Genomic DNA, 22,072 nt, shown 5'->3' with positions numbered 1-22,072 from the left:
CTTACAGGGTAATTAGATTCAAAACACAGAGAATCCCTCTAGGCAAAACCTTAAGTTACAAAAAAGACACATAGACAGAAATAGTCATTCTATTCAGCACAATTCTTTTCTCAGCCATTTAAAGAAATCATAATCTAACACATACCTAGCTAGATTACTTACTAAAAGTTCTAAGACTCCATTCCTGTTCTATCCCCGGCAAAAGCAGCATATAGACAGACACAGACCCTTTGTTTCTCTCCCTCCTCCCAGCTTTTGAAAGTATCGTCTCCTCATTGGTCATTTTGGTCAGGTGCCAGCGAGGTTACCTTTAGCTTCTTAACCCTTTACAGGTGAGAGGATTTTTCCTCTGGCCAGGAGGGATTTTAAAGGGGTTTACCCTTCCCTTTATATTTATGACACACCCCAAGAACTCCCTTCTGTACGGGGTCAGGATTAGGGTTGCCGTGCTGCTGGGGGAGGGTGCATACATGCAATGGTGGGTTTCCACACACGACAAAATGCAGTTGGTGGGTCACCTTAGTAAAAAGTTTGGGAACTACTGTATTTTACTATGATGTATTATTAGATATAACTATTAAAACAGCAGCTTGTGAATAAGAGTTCCATATCAAATACCCAGACTCACAGAGTTTAAAACATGCACAGACAATCTAGAATCGAACACCTTCCAGCAGGAATGTTAACAATTTAGGATGAAAAAAACAACTGTTGTATATTCTGATTTTCTCTTTACACACAAATCCCTTCCTCCTCCCTCAGCTACACTGGTTGAGATCTTTACTTTCCTGACCCTAGAATCTAAAACTTTACATGCAGAGTAGTTAGCAGCAGCCTTTATAAATTCTGAACTGTCTTTTCAGAAATGAGAGCAAGGAAAGGGGAAAAAAATAATCTACGGTTACCCAGTGACCAAAATGTGGTATTCCCAAACAAAAGCCTAAATTAAGATAGAGTTAAGATTGTACTGCCAATACGTATACCTTAAACAAACACACATACACACCGCCTCTGATTGGAACAATGTAATTAAAAAATTAAACATCTGAAAGTGAGGAAATTCGCAGTTGAGCTTAATCAAGTAACTGATCCATCCCCATGTTCCTGATCACACATGGATTTGCCCGAAACATCTTTAATCTCCACACATTATAGCCTCCTGCATTTCAGTAGAAGCCACCTCTCCCACTATATCATCCCACAATTTACATATTACCACAGTAGCCATCCACCCACTTCATATGAGCCACCTTGCCAATCACAAAGCCTCCACCAATTCACCTTCCTTTCATGAACCAGACAAACATCATCTCACCTCTTCCTCTACTGACCAAAGATGGCCTTGTGACTCCTTGTCCCACATTCCCTCAAATACATGTTTGTTCAGCACATGCATCCACACTGACAGTCCGGGATTTACTCAAACTGTTGAAAACAGAGCTTTGGAGCTGTGCTCTAGCTCCGCTCCAGCTCCAGGCAAAAACCTGCAGCTCCACTGCTCCGGAGCTGCTCCGCGCTCCAGCTCCAGGCTCCGCTCCAAAGCCCTGGTTGAAAATATACAATTGTACCTTTCCTGGGTATTTGGCTGGTTTCATTATTTTACATTAATTATTTAGTAACAAGAACAGGAGATCTTGCCCTAATTAGCATTTCCCCCCTCTCTAACTATAAAGACTTCGGTGTCTGGTTTAGACATTAGTATTAACTGCTGTTTGAGTAATTGCAATGCCCATTAAAGGTCTGAAATCCAGCATCCCATTAACTTATGTGGGTTTTGGATCATTCTAAAGGAAATAAGATTCACCTTGCACTCAAAATATGGCATTAATATTTTCCAAAGAAGTTGGTGGTGCAGCGCTGCTACATGGAGGATTTGAGTTACCTGCCATGCTTAAGACATCAACTCACAAAGCTAGATCTAGTGAGACTGGAGTAGTCAAGTAATTAAACCAGAACTTCCCCTCTGAATTATTATTATTTTCAAAAGAGCTGTCTGGGGTTTTAGGGAAAAATAATCCAAAACACAGATATTAAATGGAGAGACATGTTTCTCTGATAAAAACAGTGTTAGTCTGCTGGAGAAGGCACCAATTTTATTATTAAAAGGCCCAAAAATTATTATTTCCTATTAGTCCACAATTTTCCCTTTTCTCATATGTGTAGCTGAATCAGATCATCACTGACAGGGGGCTTTAGTTCTTTTCATTCTGTGTGAGCAGTCATTACAGAAGTGGAGACAAGGGAAAAGGAAATCGTAATTCAAAAATTAAGAAGTGGACTGTAGCACATACCTTAGCCAGGCAAGTGGTCTGTTACTAATTCATTAATATATCTTCTTCACTTACATTTTTTTAAAATTGATGAAGTCTATACTTAGCTAAATAAAGCAACCTTGTGCTTCCGTTGTCGACACTCTTGCATTCCCTCCCCCATTTCCCACAATGTGTTCTACACCCATCTGCTTCATCTTTACTATAGCGCCAATCCTGTAAAGCATTTAAGCTCATGCTTAACTTTAAGCACATGAGTAGTCCCATTAATTTATCTTCAACTAAACAATTTAAACACATGTTGTAAAGTGCTTGTGAGGATCTAGCCCAATAACTTGAAGGGATGCTGAGAGCTGAGAAAGAAGGGACTTCTGCAGACATTTAATTTTAAAAGCGACTGACTTTCATAGCTGAGTAAAGAAAATATACCTGAAATCTAAATTGATTAGATTCAAGCATTATACTTTATTTCTTTAACAATATAAAAAAGTTCTTCAATGTGTGTACACTTATAGAAAAAGAAAGGAAAAGGAAAAATTATTTCACTGAATCTTTGGGTTTGCATACATAGTGGATAAATTCTGTTCTCTGTCTACTGCTGTCAATTCCACTGAAGTCAAAGGTGTTGTTCCAGACTTACAATGGTTTAGATCAAACATTTGCCTCGTGCTGGGAAGTTGCATGATACACAGATCACTCTGAAACCCCAGAGAAAATGTAATATGTTTATTCTCTATTGATAAAAATGACAAGTGATTTTGACTGCCTCAATTTTGGGTGCTTAACTTGGAAAAAATTTGCAGAGGGCCAATTTCCAGAAAGTGCTGAGCACCCAACCATCTGAAAATTGGGCCCTTTGTTGAGTTTAAGCTGGCCACCCAGAAATGGAGGTATGTAACATCACCAGTTACTTTGAAATATTTGACTTACATATATGTCCGTAAGGGCACATTATTCAATAAATACATTTGACCTTATCCTTATCCATAAGTATATTGTGTTAGTGGTAAATTCTTCTGTTACTATTAAAGTTAAGATGTGATTGCACATAAAAGATTTAGCTGTTGACATCATTATACAATGTTTGGAAACATCCAGTATGGTATTGTTCTGATAGTGCCAAAAAGGTGTGTGGAGCACTGGCTGGGAAAAAGACAAGACAGGACAGCAGGGCATGTGATGACTCAATGCATCTCCTAAGCAGCTTTCTTCAATAGGATTCCACTGACTCTCAACTAGAATTTAAAGTTCACCTTCCCCCGTCCCCCTGCCCCCCAACCCCCAGCAAAAATCCTGAAGGAAAGCAGGTAGTGGCAACATCAGGTTATTCTTCCCTGGATGCAAGGATCCAGGCTTATATAAGGAAGTGGAATATTCTCCTCTTGGTGAATCTAGCCCTAAAAGATTAAGTAGAGGGCATTTTAGATCATAGACTCATCTTCAGGCGCAGGGATGATGGTGCTGTGGAGTTCTATGTGCGTAAGTGTCTTCTCCCCCACTGCAACATGAGAAACTCTGTAGGGTCCATGTATCATTCTGAATTAATTGTTTCAATTCCATGACAACTGGTAGCTAGAAAGTTTTTCTTACTGCTTTGTAATATCAGTGTCAGTTAGCCTACTATAACCTGCAAAGGATTATCACAGCAGCATGAAGAAATTGATGTTCAAGTAGTAAATGCTTCCCTCTTCCTCTGCTCGTCTGACAGATAAATAATGTTAAAGAGATATTTAGGGTTAAACCCAATCTTCTCTGCTCTCAGAGATGCATCTCTCACTCTAAAGAGTTTGACAACCCTAAGGGAAATTCATTAATGAAATGTTGCCAAATAAAATATGAAACTATACTGCAAAAAGGCATACATGAAAAAATAGCACTAACTTAAATAAGAAAAGGGAAACAAGTGATGAATGGTTTTGTGTGACTCGGTTTCTCAGGGGTTCATGTAAATATATTTTTTAAATTTCAATCCACATTAGTTCTCAACCTCTGAACTTTGATTTCTGCATAGAGTTCAAAGTCAAAAGCCAAAAAACAAATAGTTCAACCTATCAAATTTGTCCTGTGTTGGCATCAAATCAACTCAATTTGGGCCAGAGTACAATACCCTTACTCACAATGAATAGTACCTTACACCACAAAGAGTCCCACTGAAGTCAACAGGACTACTTGTGCAGTAAAATAGTGTGCATAGCAGTATCACACTCTGGAGCTATTTGAATTATTTCAATGCAAAACTCACAAAGCTCAAAACTGGACACAGGTTTGCTCATAAGCATTATGAATGTTAGCAAACTCTCCCATTAATGTGCTTAAAACTGAAAATCTGTAACAACATCCTAAAGCAAGCAAGTAAATTTAACATGGTTTGGGATTACACTGGACAAAATGACAGGTTTCAGAGTAGCAGCCATGTTAGTCTGTATCCGCAAAAAGAAAAGGAGGACTTGTGGACCTTAGAGACTAACAAATTTATCTGAGCATAAGCTTTCGTGAGCTACAGCTCACTTCATCGGATGCATGCAGTGGAAAATACAGGGGGGAGATATTATATACACAGAGAACATGAAACAATGGGTGTTACCATACACACTATAATGAGAGTAATCAGCAGGAGAGAAAAAAAACCTTTTGTTTCTATGCCAACAGGTGATATTCATTCCCTTCCACAAAAGTAAATAATGTATTTTGATTCCTATTTACATTCTTATTGCAGGTTATTAGAGAAAACAGCAAAAAGGTAAACATTTAGACCACACATTTAAGAGTAAAGAAGGAAAAAAGAATCAATAAAAGTGCCAAAAAATAACAAAGACGCATGAGGGGTACAACTCAGGAAGAGTGCAATAATGTAACAGAGAAAAGGTAAGACTGTAAAAACCTAGTTGAGAGAATGAAACAAACATTGCAGAAGTTAAGAAAGGAGATTTTTCAAGTACATAAGGAGCTGTTGGGGACTTTTACAAGACAGCAGAGAGAGTTTAATGACGGAAAACACTGCAAAAAGCATTAGTAAATGACTTGTATGATTGCTTAGGAGGGACACAGTTACCTGTCCAGCACGTTTTCCATAATATATAAGAATGATGCCCAAGGAGCTTGAGTTACATTAAACCATGATAACATTCTGGAAAAAGATATTGACGAAAAAACTGTTAAGATACAAGGGCAAGATGGAGCTCCTTATATGATGGTTAAGGTGGTAAGAGGAACATGTTTAGAGAGATTGAAAAGCTTATGACAAAAAGGAAAGTTCTCAGGTGCTGGAAAGACAAATACTGTGTATGTATTTAAAAGGATCTAGTAAACTAGGGCTGCAATCCAGGAAAGCACTTAAGCACCTGGTTTAATTTAAGGCACACAAGTATTCTCAATGCTTTAAATCAGGATAGTGACAGGGTTAAAGTTAAGCAGGTTCTTCAGTGCTTTGCTGAATGGGGGGTTTCACTATGAAGCCCTTGACTCCTGGTAACTTTGATCAGATAGAGAGTTGGAAAATTCTTAATTTTTAAAATGGCATCCAGGGATTTAGCAATGATTCTCACAGTGACATAGCATGGACACTCACACAACAGTGCAAGCCTTATAAATCTGACTTAATTTTCAGAAGAAACAACACAGAACACGAAGAAGTGAAAAAGGTGTAGACACAAGTTATCTTAACTACAAGAAACATTAGTACAGTGGCACACAAAATACTAATTTACAAGGACAGGTGAATATGGTGCAGGAGATATGCTGCTCTAGCTGATAAAGAATTACTTGTCCTCAAGGCTCCTGTAATCTCTGGTGAACACTTGAGATATCCTGTATTGTCCATTTAGCAATCACTGCGCCTGGAGTGGACTTATTCCAGTGTTACACAGTGTGCTTAGCAGAGGCCAACCACATTTGGCAGATAAAATTTTCTTTATTCAAAGTAAATTGGTAAGTGGAAATACTTCAAAAATGGAAAGACACAAAGAATGGTTTTACCATGCAAAGATAAACACATTAATCAAAGAAACTGAAAGGACAGATGCAATAAGACCACTTTACATTTAATTCCCCTCACCAAAAAAACTAAGGTCTTGTCTATATGGGGACACTCAGAAAAGTTAATCTGTATTAACTAAAGGTGTACATTTACAGTGGATTAGTTAAACTGCATTAAACCCCTGTATAGATGCTCTCGTTCAGAATTAAAGTGGCCTCAATTCAGTTTAGTTTAATTCACTTTAATATAAACCCAAATTCCTTGGGCAACACTTCTAGATATTCTGGAAAATTTACTGGACTGGTATGTCTGACCCTTGTACTATGCACTTTGAATTAAACTAAACTGAATTAAGGCCACTTTAATTCTGAATGAGAGAGTCCACTCAGGGATTTAATGCAGTTCAATTAATTTACTTTTAATTCACACCTTTTAGTTAACTTGGATTAATTTTCTGGAGTAGCCCCATGTATACAAGCCCTAAAAGATGCAAATGAAGGCAAAGGAAGGATGGGATGCTTAGAATAATTTAGGAGTAATGGGTTTACCTAGAAAAAAAAATCAAAGATTAAAAAACCTCAAGAAAGTTTTGTGCATTTGACATTTCAGACAGACATGTGCGGGATTAACTTACAGCCAGAGTCAAAGATCAAAAATTCAATAAGATGGGAGGAAAACAGACTTTCCAACAACTTTTTTTTATGATTACTGATAAAAATTAGTGCAACATGCAAACAGAAAAGGTGGGAAGAGCAGGAATAGCATAACCCATCAGGAAAACTAGATGCCTCCCTAGAATGCCATTATTTGGCATTTGGAAGTACAGAAATCATTCTAACTGCAATATTACAATGGAGGCACTCAAAAAAATTATTATTTTGATATGGTACTTCCTCTGACATTTTTAGAGAAAGACCATCTTTCTACCCATTCCTGCTTCCCCAAACTTCTCAAACTCTTGAATTCTTGATCCTACACCAAGGTCAAGGAGCACTGAATACATATAAACAGTTGAAAAATAAAGAGGCAAGAAGAAGAATAAAAGAAGAAAAGCAGAGAATTATCACAGATCTAGAAACACCAGAAACATCTTGACTAAAATCTCAGTATCTCTCCGAATGTCCTGTTAAAAAGGCAATGCCATTTCTATGAAAATACTGAAAAAGCAAAAGAACCTTTATTTCTGTTTTAATAACCTTTTGTTGCCCTAAAATGTATTCCCTCATAAGTAAGGCTTGAGTTTGTCACAGAGGTCATGGAAGTAATGAATTCTCTGACTTTCTAGGACCCCTGTAACTTCTGCAGTGGCCGGTGTGGCTGGCCCGGTGGCCCCCTGAGCAGCTCGAGCAGCTCCTCGGCAAGCCACACTGGCCGCTGCTGGGGTAGTCATGGGCTATTTCCCCGCCCCCCCGCAGCAGCCGCAGGAGTTTGCGTGTGGGAGGGGAATCAGGTCCGGGGATTGCGGTGTGGGAAGGGGTGAGGGCTCTGGGTGGCACTTACCTTGGGGGGACTCCCCAGAAGTGGCAATATGTCCCTCCCTCCTCAGCTCCTAGTTCTGAGCGCTGCCTCCGCTCACAGGCATCGCCCCCGCAGCTCACAGTTCCTGGCCCATGGAAGCTGTGGAGATGGGGCTTGGAGCAGGGGCAGCACATGGAGCTATAAGCTGAGGGAGGGACAGCCCCCGTCCCCTCCTCCCCAACACGAGCGATGGTCCTGGGCTGCGCACTGTCACCTGCATCCCCCAGCACCAGCAGGGGTCCCGGATTGCCCCCCCTCCATTGAGGACCCATGGCACCCCCCAGGGCCACACACCCCTGAGCTGCCCCTTGCACGAGCACCCACGGCACTCCCTGGGCCATACTCCCCCAAGATTTAGTCAGGGGTATATAATACAAGTCATGGACAGGTCGTGGGCCATGAATTTTTGTTTACTGCCTGTATTTTTGGGCCACAAAATAATAGAAAAACTAAATAAACTGTTCTTAGTTGTGACATTCCTCTGATTTTACTATTAGATCCCAGGGAAGCAGAAAACAGATGGCAGAAGCATGCCATCTGGAAAGCCAAGACCTAGTAATGTATAGTCACTCACTGTTTTTCAGTAATAGTCTCTTTCTGCGATGAAGTCCTTTTGTATCAGGTGTATAAAACTCTCTGTCTAAAATGTATTTTAAAAGCTAGTTATCTTAAGTACCTCTTTAGGAATGTACCTAAAAAGTACCTCTTTGAACATAATGAAAAATGAGATCAGATGATGATCCCAAATGCTGTACAATTCATTGTTGTGTACCTCATGACGATGCTCCGCAAACAGTAAGACTCTCACAATGACTTTATTAGCATACAAAACGAGCTTCACAAATAAACGTGCCTGTGTTCTGAAAGGAAGAATTATCTGAAGTGCTGCTGTCACTTTAGTGTTAATTCAATGAAAAATGTTCGTTAACCATCACTCAATACAATTAGTCAAATGTGACTGTGAAGTGAGATTATTATTACCTCAGAGTGTATATGCTGGAGAGACTACATGTAGTGACAGAAACACTGTCATAGTCACTGCTGGAGATGGAGCTGAGGGGGGAATCACGTAAGCCATCCTGAGAACTGAAAAAAGCATATGGAAACAAAATGAACTGCTGAAAAGAACAAAAATGAGAATAGAGCAATGGATCGCAAATGATCATACCAAAAAAAGAAAAGTAAACCGACAGTAACACTCATTTACTCTCTGGGAGCCCAGGTATATATTTGAACATACTTTAGATTAGTACAAAAAGCGCAGATCAACTGGCAGGACTAATGGGCATGCTCTCTGTGAAAATCATCAATTTAATTTATAGTATGCAGTTAAGAACACTGGGGAAAGAACAAGAGACCCTAGTTATTTTAAAGTGTGAGTGCACATGTGTCTACATGTTGTAAATATTGGCCTACATTTTAGAATGAAGATACACCATGACCAGGCATCCTGAAAATCACTGTATGTTTCATACCAATATAACCACAGAAATAAGCCCAAAGAACTTTTAAAATGCCAAGACAAGTTTCAGCTAACAGTTTCCAAACTGCTGGAAGGAAGGAAGGAGAAGAATGGGAAGGGAAAGTCAATGTGGTAAATGGAGAGTTGCTTCTCGCTTCCTGTCCTGCTGCTATACTATATGATTTAACAAGTCCATTATTCAGTAAGTCAGCACAGGACTGCATGGCCCCCAAAATTGCCATGTGGCTCAAAATTTTATCTAAAGCCTGACTGACATTCCTATGCAGAGCTTGAAAGAATGGCCACATGACAAACCACTACTACTTTATAAATCTACTGGCTACCGAGCAAAACATGAACTATTTAAAACAATGGACTACACCCAACAATGAAACAGCTTGTAAATATTATATGATCTTTAAAGGGACACTGTCGACTTGAAATGTAGCCAATTTCAAAATCAGAATTAAAAATAGTTTCAGGCAGTACTCCTGCTGCACCTTACTAATTTGCAAACAACAGTGTTTATATCTCAGTGACAATTTGCCCCTCTGCTATTGGAAGTTCCACATACTGAAGGAAATTAATTTATAGTAGATAAAGAAAAATGTACTCCTGAGCAAATTTACCACAGTAGTATTGGTTCTAAGCATTACAAAAAAAATCTTTAAAGCCCTTTGAACGAATGGGTTCTGACAATGAAAATCTTTAGACATCCAAAGTCTGTCTTAGAAATATATTTAGTTTGAAGAAACGTAATTGGTTAATTTGAATTAATTGTTTTTTCCTCTACCTCGCAATTTGTGAAATTCTCATGCATTTTGACTGGCATGTATGTATGGGGTATGCATTCAGGACAGGTGTAAACTAGATTCTCTACTCCTGTCATATTTAAAACACAGCTAGTTTTGCAGGCAAGTGTCCAGAAGAACACTTAAAGGGAATTTTTCAAAGGTACATGCTCTAATCTAATTAAGAAACAATAAGATTTGTTTGCATGCCTCCCACACATTGCTTTCAAAATATACCCCTTCATGTTCCTCATTTCTGATTGCCAATTTAAAAATAAATCCCAGAGTATATTATGTTTTAGTTGAAAGAAGGAGTGTCACACTGGGAAAATAATTTATCAGACTTCAACAAAAATCCATTTAATTTTCGTTTGTTTTAAGTAATTTCCCTTGCCAGTTCTGCTCACTGTGAAGAGACATTTGCATTTAAACAAAGATTCGCTCTCATACTCATCTTCACCTTCTTAATCCTGAAATGTGGTCATACTGCTAATATATGGCATCATAATCAGTTCTATGGCAGCAAAATGATGTAATAAATACAAGATTATGAGTCCACAGTATGATCACACAGGAGAAACTGCTTTGTCAAGATGAAAGCTACTGCACAAACTCAAATATCTTCAGTAGGAGTAACACTATTATAGAATACAGAAAACGATTAGCAGTTGCTTCTTTTATAATTTTTCTATTTCAATTTTGCCCCTCATCTGAAATTTCCTCCAGCTGGTAATAGTTTCTTCAAGAAGGGAACAAGTCCTGCTTTCCTTATTTACTTTTCTGTTAAATCCTGCATGAAGAAACCCAGTGATTATTTCTCAGTTTCCAGCAATACAGAAATATTGTATCCAGTTTTGCTAAATTTAGTAGTCCACACATTGTAAACATCAGAAGTCAGACTGCAAACATTTTAAAACTGGCCAAAGAGCCAGGAGATTTTTAAAAAACATTCCAGATTATTTATTAGGGCTGTAGATTAATCGCAGTTAACTCACGTGATTAACTCAAAAAATTAATCGTGATTAATCGCACTGTTAAACAATAGAATACCAGTTGAAATGTGTTAAATATTTTGGATGTTTTTCTACATTTTCAAATATATTGATTTCTATTACAACACAGAATACGAAGTGTACAGTGCTCACTTAATATTACTATTTTGATTACAAATATTTCCACTGTAAAAATAATAAACAAAAGAAATAGTATTTTTCAATTCACCTCACTCAAGTACTGTAGTGCAATCTCTTTATCATGAAAGTGTAACTTACAACTGTAGATTTTTTTTTGTTACATAACCACTCAAAAACAAAACAATGTAAAACTTCAGAGCCTACAAGCCCATTCAGTCCTACTTCTTGTTCAGTGCTGCCCCACTTCTTATTTACAGTGTCACCTGAAAGTGAGAACAGGCATTTGCATGGCACTTTTGTAGCCAGCATTGCAAGGTATTTACGTGACAGATATGCTAAACGTTACTATGCCCCTTCATACTTCGGCCACCATTCCAGAGGACATGCTTTCATGCTGATGATGCTTGTTAAAAAAAATGTGTTAATTAGATTTGTGACTGAATTCCTTGGGGGAGAATTGTATGTCTCCTGTTCTGTTTTACCCACATTCTGCCACATATTTCATGTTATAGCAATCTTGGATGGTGACCCAGCCCATGTTCATTTTAAGAACACTTTCACTGCAGATCTGACAAAACGCAAAGAAGGTACAAATGTGAGATTTCTAAAGATAGCGACAACCCTTGACCCAAGGTTTTAAAAATCTGAAGTGCCTTCCAAAGTCTTAGAAGGATGAGGTGTGGAGCATGCTTTCAGAAGTCTTAAAAGAGCAACACTCAGATGTGGAAACTACAGAACCTGAACCTTAGAACGTTGCTTAGGGATATGAAAATGACACTGCCCTGAATGACATAAGTTACATTGACTTAAAGCGGTGTCCACACTGCACCGTGTTGGTGGGAGATGCTTTCCACCGACATAACTTCTGCCTCTCGTGGAGGTGGAGTAATTATGCCAACGGGAGTGCGCTCTCCCATTGGCATAGTGTGTCTTCACCAGTGCACCGATGTAGTGTGGTAGTGTAGACTTACCCTCAGACATGGTCTGCAGACCTCAGGTTGAAAACCACTGGTTTAAGAGGAATCAGAAAAAAAAAAAGTGTCTGAATTCCACTCCACACTCCCATTGCTTGTCAAAGGTTTTTTTGTCAGGTGCCAAAGACCTGTGCTTGCTAAAATTTGCCCCTTGGGGTCTCTTCCAACATTTAAATGTATGCCTGCTAGTAATTCTAATTAATGCATATGCTTCTGCAATGTGCTTTAGAATTTAAGCTACTTAAATTCAACAATAGACTTTATAGGTTAGACAGAGTTAGTCTTGCTATTATTCCTCTGTATCTATACAAATAAAAAATGTCTGAGACTTTTGGGTACTGTATCTGTCTCAGACTTAACAATTATCTGCTATACGGCTAAATAGGTGCAAACTCTTGGTTGACTAACCTGTCAACATGTAATGTACATTTATGTCAGACCATCTTCATACCAGAGAAATTCCTCTGACTCCATTTTGTGTCCCTAGTTTTTATTTGGAATAAGCAAAAGTCACTCCACCATTAGAAGCTGCAGGTCACACACAACTGAAAGCTGCAGGTCACATGATAAGGTCAGAAAGTCATAGGTCTGGGGTAAACAACGGCAGAGTGTGTTTGGAATGTGCACCCCAGAATAAGGTAATGTTGGCATGCATTCAAGCTGATAATGTTTGGCAGGGAGCATGAGCAGAAAAGACCTGATAAGACAGTGAGCGTGTGCAGTAAAGATCTGATAGCTGACAGAACAGTATAAAAGGCAGACGGCTAAAATAGTTAAGAGAAGTCTGAACAAGGAGTTACGAAAGTGAGGAGAGAAGTTAAGCAGGTGAGAGGTGGAGAGTGGACGAACTGGCAAGAGAGCTGATCAAGAGAGGCAGCTACAGCAGCAGCAAAAGAAAGCCGACAAGACAAAGGAAGCCTCCAAGTTTTTAAATCATAGTATTAGTGTGTGTGTGTGTGTGTGTGTGTGTGTGTGTGTGTGTGTGTGTGTGTGTGTGTGAGAAAATGTCTGAGTGTGTGTTAATTGTAATTTACCTCTGTAAAGCAAAGTACAATTTAAGAACTGCTGTCAGCGATCCGTTGCAGACCAGATATCTGTAACAGAGCTCAACCATTTAGAATAATTTGAACTGTATGCAGTTGTGTTCTGAATATTCTAACTTGCAATAACAGATTTGTATTTTAGTTAGGTTTTTAGATTATATTGTATTAGGGATTATTAGTTACATTAATACAAGGATTTTTTTTTATTTTTATTTTTTGAAATACTGTGTCAGTCATTTATTAGAAGTCCATATCCATGTCCTCCAAGTTTCTCCTCAGTTATCCTGGAGACCCATATCTGAGGAACACAGATTAAGGTGGGTGATAGGTAGGTGATTCTAGGGGCACCCCAAGTTTTGGGGTGATAGTCTAGATACATAAAACACATCATCCCACATGATTATGGGAAAGCATTTATTTTTTTACCTGATTTATACATGAACCCTTCAAACAACTTCATTTTCTATAGTTATACAACAGATGAAGAATCAACATCTGAAAAGCTCTCTACACGTGGTCCCCCAAAAAGAAGACTTGTGGTCTCAGTCCTACATACAATACAGTTCACATTTCACATAATAACCAATATACTGGTAAGGTATTTCTTTACATACAGTCATATGAACACAAAATCACCCCAGCAGTTCAAAAACCACACAGAGCACCGAGAATGAAGTAAATAAATAAATATTGGGAAGTCATACAAACCATAAAGCATTCAGTAACAGATTAAGCAAATCTTTTCACATTAACAAAAATACATAAAATACTTAAATTAAATTTTTAACAGTGTCCCCTTGCGTATCCCGCCCTGTCTCTTTAACCTTGTTTTCTCATCCCTCGTCCTTTTCTTTCTTTGTTGAAGGGACTGGTATTTCCTCCTTTATCTTTTCCATTCCCTCAGATGGTGAAAGGAATGGCTGTTCATGCAGGATTAACCCTGAGGAAAACAACAAATAAAAACAGCATTACACTTACCTGTTAAATGTGTTTCTCCATCTGTACTTCCATGTGGAATTGTTTCATGAATGGCCTGATCATAACATTCTAAAGACAGGCATAACAGCTCTTCACCTCATTTACATACCTTTTGACACCTGTAATGACTCTCTGCTGGACTTGAAGCTGTAAGTTGACATATACATCTTAACTTTCGTTCCACATCTGCTGAAATTCTCATTCGTGCTGCCACCTTCTCACATGTTAATTAAAGCAACTCCCTCTCCTATGACTTCCCCAAATCCTAGCTTTTCAGGACTCCTGTATGTGCAGAAAGCTACAGCCTCATGGTCTTCTCATAAACATCAAGAAGCACGGCCTGATCACTGCCAGCCACAAACATCTCCATTTGTTTCTCATTCAGAAGCCGAGAATTACCATCCAGCCAGACTAGCTGATCAAAGTGGTTCTTTCTGGTTATACAACCTGTGAATCTTTGAATCATCTATGAATCTTTGGGACAGAGCCTCACCTGGTACAAATTGGCATAGATCCGTTGATGTAAATGGAGTGATACCAATTTATACCAGCTGAGGATTTGATCCCTGCCCCTTTTTAAAAAATGATCTCCATGGATTTGCTTCAGCCTACTTTGTATCATCTTTCACTACTCTCCTCCCCATTTCCTCTCCTCATCTTACACCCTCCTCCTCAGAAACTAGTCAATACAGGAATATCTTTCCCTTTCCAGCTCCTGCCATCTGGAACAGCCCTTCTGTGTCTTTCTGCCTTACTAATGCTCCATCTCAGTTCCAACCTGATCCACTAACCTCTTGCCTATGCCTATCTCCCTTCTTTATATGCTAATTTTTGTTACTCTCTTTATGACTATAAACATTAGACAATGCCTTCCCTCCACTGTTTTCCATACTTAAGCTCACATATGGTCAGTTATCTCATTTTTTATTTCTGTAGTGTGTTTGAGGATATACATTGTATGAAAGATTCCATTAAAGTTAAAGATAGCGTGATATATCAAAGGCAGGTTTAACTATTAGAAAAAATAATGTATACACATTTTTAAAAGTGTCTCGCTTCTCTGTGCCAATATAAAGTGAAAATGTCTACCAGAAATAGCAGTATTTTGTTCTGATTGATTATTTAGATTGTAAGCTCTTCAGGACAAGACACTCTGTGTTTATATAAGGCCCAGTGCAATGGAACTGCAATAATTATCGGGGTTTACAAACAATTTCCTGATGTTACAATAACTAATCTAACTGATAGAGAAAACATCTTTATTCACTTTTCTGGGCACTTCATTTACTCACTGCAATTTCTGTTATATTAACACTGTAACCTTATGTTTGATTAAACCTACTTAATGTGCATGAAATCAAGGTCCCCCTTTATACTGTTCTCTTCTGTTCTCATTAGCATACCCTTAGAGACCTACTCAGGAGTTCCAGGGATCCTGTGGGATCCTGAGGTCAACTGACCTGCATTTCCTGCCTCATGGTTCCTGTAGTCAACCAGTGCTCGCTAGCTGCATGTGTTCATTAGCACAGTTATAAGCAGAAGAGTCATGCATGGACAGGCATATTTCACAATAGGTGTTAGCGTAATCAGTACTGGAAATACAAAACACTAATCCTTCCCACCACCCATCCCTCCTTTTATGAATTGTGCTTTTTTTTTTTTTTTTTTTTACTGTATCTCCTTCTTGGTAACGAAAAGACATGCCACATCAATTTGGGCCTTGCTAGGTTTGTGGGACTCTTTGCTAAACCCAAAATAGGGGGTGAAAGGTGGATAAAACTTCGTTCCAACCTATGAACACGTTAGACAAAATTGTTTATGAAATTATGGATCAGAGCCAAAATGACCAGTGCATTTAAAATGAAAGAACCAATGAGAGTTTTTCAAAGTTTCTAATAAGGTTACAGAATTGTTTTAGCAACACAAAGTTAAGATGGAAGGAAGTATGTCTATATGGGACCAGTAGATATTTGTTTTGATGGAACACAATTTCCACGTCTTCTTGGGCATTACATTTCTGGGGAGCACTTGAGAATTAGCTTATGCACGGAGATAATAAAAATGCAAGGCAGTGAGCCTATACCTACAGGGAACATTAGCTATTATAACTCACATGTTGGTGGCCTCCTTGGACCTGAGATAAAGGCTCATCCAGTGGTTAGGACACTAGCCTAGGACTTGTGAGACCAGAGTTCAATTCCCTGCTCTAGCAGACTTCCTGTATGACCACCCAGGACAATTCTTTGTGCTTCAGTTCCCCATCTGCAAAATGGGGATAAAAGTACTTCCCTACATGACAGGGGAGGCACAAGGATGAACACATGAAAATATTGTGAAGCACTCAGATATTATGGTGATCGGGCCCATACAGGTATCTTAGATTGATAGATTTACCATCACACTATCAGGATTCTGTTTTCCACATCTTGAAAATTGTTCTGACCAGACTAAACAAGGAGAAGGAGCCTAATGATACCACACCTTCCATAGCTGTGTCCTCAACCACTCCTGAGATGTACCCCTAAAATTTATTTTATTCCTTCCGTAGTGTATTAATTTTCTATCCTATCCTGTTCCTCCTGCCTCTTTTATTAGAATGTTCTTCTTTTTTTAAAGAAAGAATCCAATTTAGTCAGCCAGGACATACCTGTCTTTTGGCAACATGTCTGCGACCAAAAAGGCAATCTTAAAAAACCCAAAACCCGAATACTTAATTCTGGCTAATAAGTATTGCTTACTATGTGCTATTTCTGTGATTTTCCAGCAAGTGAACAGAAATTATCAGTGAGAAAGTAATAAATAATTAATAGCAATTGCATTTGTTTTCTGCTATTTTGGCACTCTCTCTTATTTTTACTTTTTTTCTTTGGTTTGTTATACAGAATCAGACCCAAAAGCTAGCAACCAATACTGATGCTTTTTCCCCAACAAGGGCTTTTAATATTATCTGAAAAATGGTTAAGCACAGAACTCATCTTTTAAGAGTCTCTGTACAAATGCAAAAAGAGGAAATATATTCCTCTGTCCAAATGAAGATTTACACCTTTAAATGCTCTAGCTGTTTTCTTATTGTGTGCACTTAAAAGGTTTATATGGCAGCTGGTTGCAGTAGGAGCAGGTCAGGGACGCTTTACACCAACCCTAAATCACAATTAAGTGTTTATTGTTGTAACAGTAAAACATTTTAACCCCACCAAGACCACCTATCATCATATCTCACAAGCATTTCATTCCAAGTTCAATACCAAATTGCAGTAAACTACAACTATATACTAGACTGTTTGGATAGCATGCTGATTTCACAAGGAAATGCCAAAGTTCTGTGAATTGCCTTTATCGAGAAAGTGTGTACAATCAGGAAATACTACCCAAAGTGATATTAAATAACCAGTTTCCTGGCATATTGAAAAGTTATTGTATTTCTTTCTTACTTTAAATACACCATAATTAACATGCTGTCAAGGTCGGACAATGGTGATGTCACCCTTACTAGTGCTTTCCTATGATGTGATACAAGTAGACATGTTAACCAGTATTGCAGTTTTGAACCTGTGAACAATTTTGGAGAGTCTGGCTATTTTCTGCAACAAAACAAATGTGTGTTTGATGCTTGTTTTCACTAGTTTTAACAGTTTTTGGCCAGTTTCCACTCCATTCCCTGGGACGTGTATCCAGTATCTTAGGTTTAATAATTTCTTATTTCATAAGATATTATTAATTTCATTCATAGATTATCTATGAAATTTCAGCTACTTTTATATTCTAAGTGTACATTACCAATAAGCTAACTCTCTTAAATCTCTTGCATCAACTATATTAAACTTAATCAGACGAACAGCTTTTAAAGCTTAGTTTTCTTTACTGGATTTTTTTATTATAGTGAAAATTGAGATTTAGTAGATTTAGTATTGCTTTTGCTGATAAAGGGCTTGCTGGTACAATACATTGACATTTTCATTTCATCCCAAGGCTGGATGATAACTGAAGTTACATTCTTAGTTACTGTGCAGAATCACGATGTTCCACATGTGAAGTCAAACATTGTAATATCTAATTTCAACCTAGTGCTGTGAAACATCTTGCAGAAAAGATTCACTGCCAAATTCAGTCTTGGTTGTACTTACTTATGCAAAGGGAAGGTCTACACTACGGGGCTAAGTCAACCAAAGTTACGCAACTCCAGCTATGTGAATAACGTAGCTGGAGTCAACGTACCTTAGGTCGACTTATTGCGGTGTCTCCACTGTGCTGGGTCTCCCGTTGACTTACCTTATGCCTCATTCCGGTGGAGTACTGGAGTCAACGGGAGAGCGATCAGCGGTCGATTTAGCGGGTCTTCACGAGACCTGCTAAATTGACCCCTGATGGATCGATCACTGCGCGTCTATCTGCTGGTAAGTGGAGACAAGCCCGAAGTCTGAACTTTACCTACCATATAGATGCAGGATTCTATAATACAAACAAATGATTGTAAGAGGAACAGAGAAATTTCAATGGGGTATTCAACAGAAGGCTAGGGAATCACTAAAGAAAAGCTCACCCATGTGGACAGTTGCTGTTATTTTTCCCATCAACCACTCTTTCCCTAATAACTGTATTGACAGGAGACAGTTTCCCGACTCTTAGATGGCTGGGTTAAAGATTAGAATACAAACTGGCTATAGAGACAAGTTTTCATTTAAATACACAGTTTATTAACACCCATCTGCATTTAATTCATGGGAAAGGCATCTTGCTATCACGTGAACACAAGGAACAATTTCCTTAATTAAGGAAAGCCAGTAGAAGTTACATTTTAAAACCAAATTTATCAAAATCCTTGATTTCTATTCATTTATACAGGTATGAATGACTATAGCATATTCACATTTTTGTTAAGAGCCAACAATTAAATACAAGACTAAGGCTGTTTTACTGAAAACCTCCATTTACTTCACAATTTACATATGACTAAATGTTGTAACGTATTATATGTAAGAAGAAAAATACCAAAATTGAAAGCTGGCATTGTAGGTGAAACAGCTGTTTATCTTTTTATGAAGAGTTCTGAACAATATATTGGGAAACGGAGCTTTAAAAATTCATAACTGCACAGTTGTAAGGCTAAGAAATTACAGCAACAAGAAGTAGAACAACTTGAGTGCCAGGCTCGGGAAGGTTAAATTAAGAATCTTAATGTAGGGTTGCAGTCAGTAATTAGGGACAGCTCAGAAATATGCTTTGCACAGGCAATTTGCCCAGAATGCATCATCCGTTCTACTTGGGAAAAATCACTCTGCTCATTAAACTTCTGCTAACCAAATTTGAACATCTAACTACAACAGCTAATGAAAGATACACTATTACAGCTCATAGAAAGTGAAAGGAAATATTAACAACGTTTTCCTCACTACTAAGCATAGCTCAGTTCTTATGTATACTATGAAAAACAGCTATACATGAGAAATCTTATTAGCGCGCACACTCTAAATACTTGCAATAAATTAATAAAATAAAGGGAGTCTGGTGAAAATTCTGTATTTTAAGTTAGACAGAATAGACCTGGATGGAAACAGAGAGAAACCAATTAAGAATTCTAATTTAGGTGTTGCAAAGTCAATAAAGAGATAACATAATGGCACAGTGAAACCAGGCATATGAAACCTAAAATGCAAAAATGCTAGCAATGCATAACCACATGGAACAAATTACCAAAGCCTTATTTGACAAGTGGAAGAATAATCCATCTTTACAATGATTCTTCAAACTCCAGAACTAAAGAATGTTTTCCATCATGTATAGCTCTTCATAAAGGGGAGAGTATTGTGATAGATAGACTCAGCATTTTACTTATTCTGTCTAACTTATTCACAGTTAGAAAAACATGAAATACAGACCTAAACATTCCTTCTTCAGTGAATCTCATGCCTTTCTTCCCCTAAAACACTTCTTTGTTGCATAATTCTATTATAGTCTTTTGACTTATTGTTGATCTGCTATTCTTTAACAGTTTTCTTCCTTCAGGGGTTTCTACTTTGTGTGACAGAACAGCTTGTACTTCATATATGCTGTCTTTGCAACAAATCACTGGTTCACCAGATCTTTACAAATACTACAGTTATATTTGCATAATACTAATGCTGCTTCCTGTGACTAATTTAATATTGTGCATGTTTCATTTCTTCAACATACTTACAGGGAAACAGGGAAAAAGAGAGAAATATATGTCAGACTGGAAGGTAAGGACTATCTGCTGTCACCTACAAAAAACAAAGTAAAGACATGTCAAAAAGATAAATCTGATTATTATGTACAATAGAAGAATTTTAATGGTATATTAAATTTGATTGAATGATGACTTACCAATCAACACTGCTGCATCAAGAAGTTCAGAGTAGCTGGCTTGGCTGGGTATTTGCAAATAAATGTGAGTGGTAAGATCCTGTGTTACCTGGACACGCTAAATACAATAATCCTGGTTGGATCAGAGAAAGCATATCTATAAATGATGTGATATTCTTTATTATTACCATAGGCCTCACTACATGAAGATGCTCATGCTATCATTCATTCATGTGCACATCTGATAGCTGCTTGATTGAGCCAGGGCATAGAAACTTCTCTTTTCCTTTAGTTGTTGATTTTCAATGACTGAAAAGTAAATATACTTATCAATCTGATGAATTAACATTTGCTGTGGTTCTCCCATGCTTATTATACTGCTTACTGTTGTAGCTAAAAAGTCTATCATTCTAAAAATAATCCAGTGTCTCAAACACTTCACTCACTGTTAAGGTAACATTCACAAGCACATAGTAGGAAGCAGTTATAGAGAGCTCCAAGATGACATTCCTCTTTTAAAAGAACCATTAAATATCAGTGATTAGTCATCCAGGGAACAATGAGTAAGAGGAGACTGATGATGTTCCTTCTTGTACCTCAACTGTCATGACAAATGACGTACATTGCCAAGAACCAAACCCAATGACAGATATTCATATATCTGTGAGTATTTATGTATGCAGTGTTGTAGCCGTGTTGGTCCCAGCATATTAGAGATACAAGGTGGGTGAGGTAATATCTTATTGAACCTAGTTGGACTATTTATGTGGTAATCTAAATGAATGAGAATCTCATATGGTTTCGGTATTCCTAAACTATGTCTACTCCTAATATTCCATCTTCATATATGCACATACTTTTGTTAGTTTGCTATTAATAACAATTGTATGTAATGAATAAGTACACTGTCTTATAGTCTTATAATCAGAAGGCTGAGATAGCTAAATTTAATCAATTAACATTAGTAAGCTAGTCCTGGATAGCATTTGCTTTGTGTACTCTCTGGTTTGTCATGGATCTTTGACAGTTGTTGCTCCTCTTCTCCATATGCCTGCACAAAGCGTAGACCTGTGTAAAATATTGTTTTTTTTTCTCATTCCTTCCCTATTAGCATATGACTTCAATCAAAGCTCCTTGCAGATACAGTATTTTTTTTTTTTTTTTTTGCAGAAATGTCCATCCAGATGCCACTTAATATCTTTTATGCACATCTCACCCAAAAAGTAGTCAAATTCTTCATTTGTGGCTTTGTAACATGTATTTCAGCAGTGTGCAGCAGTACTGTCTAGATACTAGAATTAGAGGTGATATATCAAATATTTTTAAGCAACATTATATTGCCAAGGATTGTATTCCTTCATTTGACTATCCAAAAGGATAAAATTAGTCAGTTTATAAAAAGGATTCAGGCTATGAGTCACTTCCTACAATGAAATTCACTGAATATTTCTGTTGCATGGTTCTAAAAGTGATCATAAAATCCAAGAAAATATTTACAAGCCTAAAATCATACATATTTCAAAATAATAAAATGGATAATGTTAAACTGTACCTGGAAAGGATATTACAAGCAAGGAATGTGATTTGTTTGTAAAAGGGATTATTA

At 37.7% G+C, this 22,072-nt stretch overlaps 1 protein-coding gene across 1 annotated transcript in view; it reads right to left on the bottom strand.

Moving 5' to 3' along the window:
* ZFYVE28 (zinc finger FYVE-type containing 28) overlaps positions 1 to 22,072 on the bottom strand; it is a 285,473-nt gene that overhangs the window by 32,706 nt on the left and 230,695 nt on the right. Inside the window, 1 exon segment of the mRNA XM_043544806.1 lies at positions 8,746 to 8,850. Within this exon segment, the coding sequence (XP_043400741.1) occupies positions 8,746 to 8,850 (105 nt within the window).

This window comes from Chelonia mydas, chromosome 4 (genome assembly GCF_015237465.2).
Source record: "Chelonia mydas isolate rCheMyd1 chromosome 4, rCheMyd1.pri.v2, whole genome shotgun sequence".
In the NCBI taxonomy this organism is placed as follows: domain Eukaryota; kingdom Metazoa; phylum Chordata; order Testudines; family Cheloniidae; genus Chelonia; species Chelonia mydas.
The sequence above is the reverse complement of the archived record's forward strand: the minus strand, read 5'-3'. Positions and strand labels throughout refer to the sequence as shown.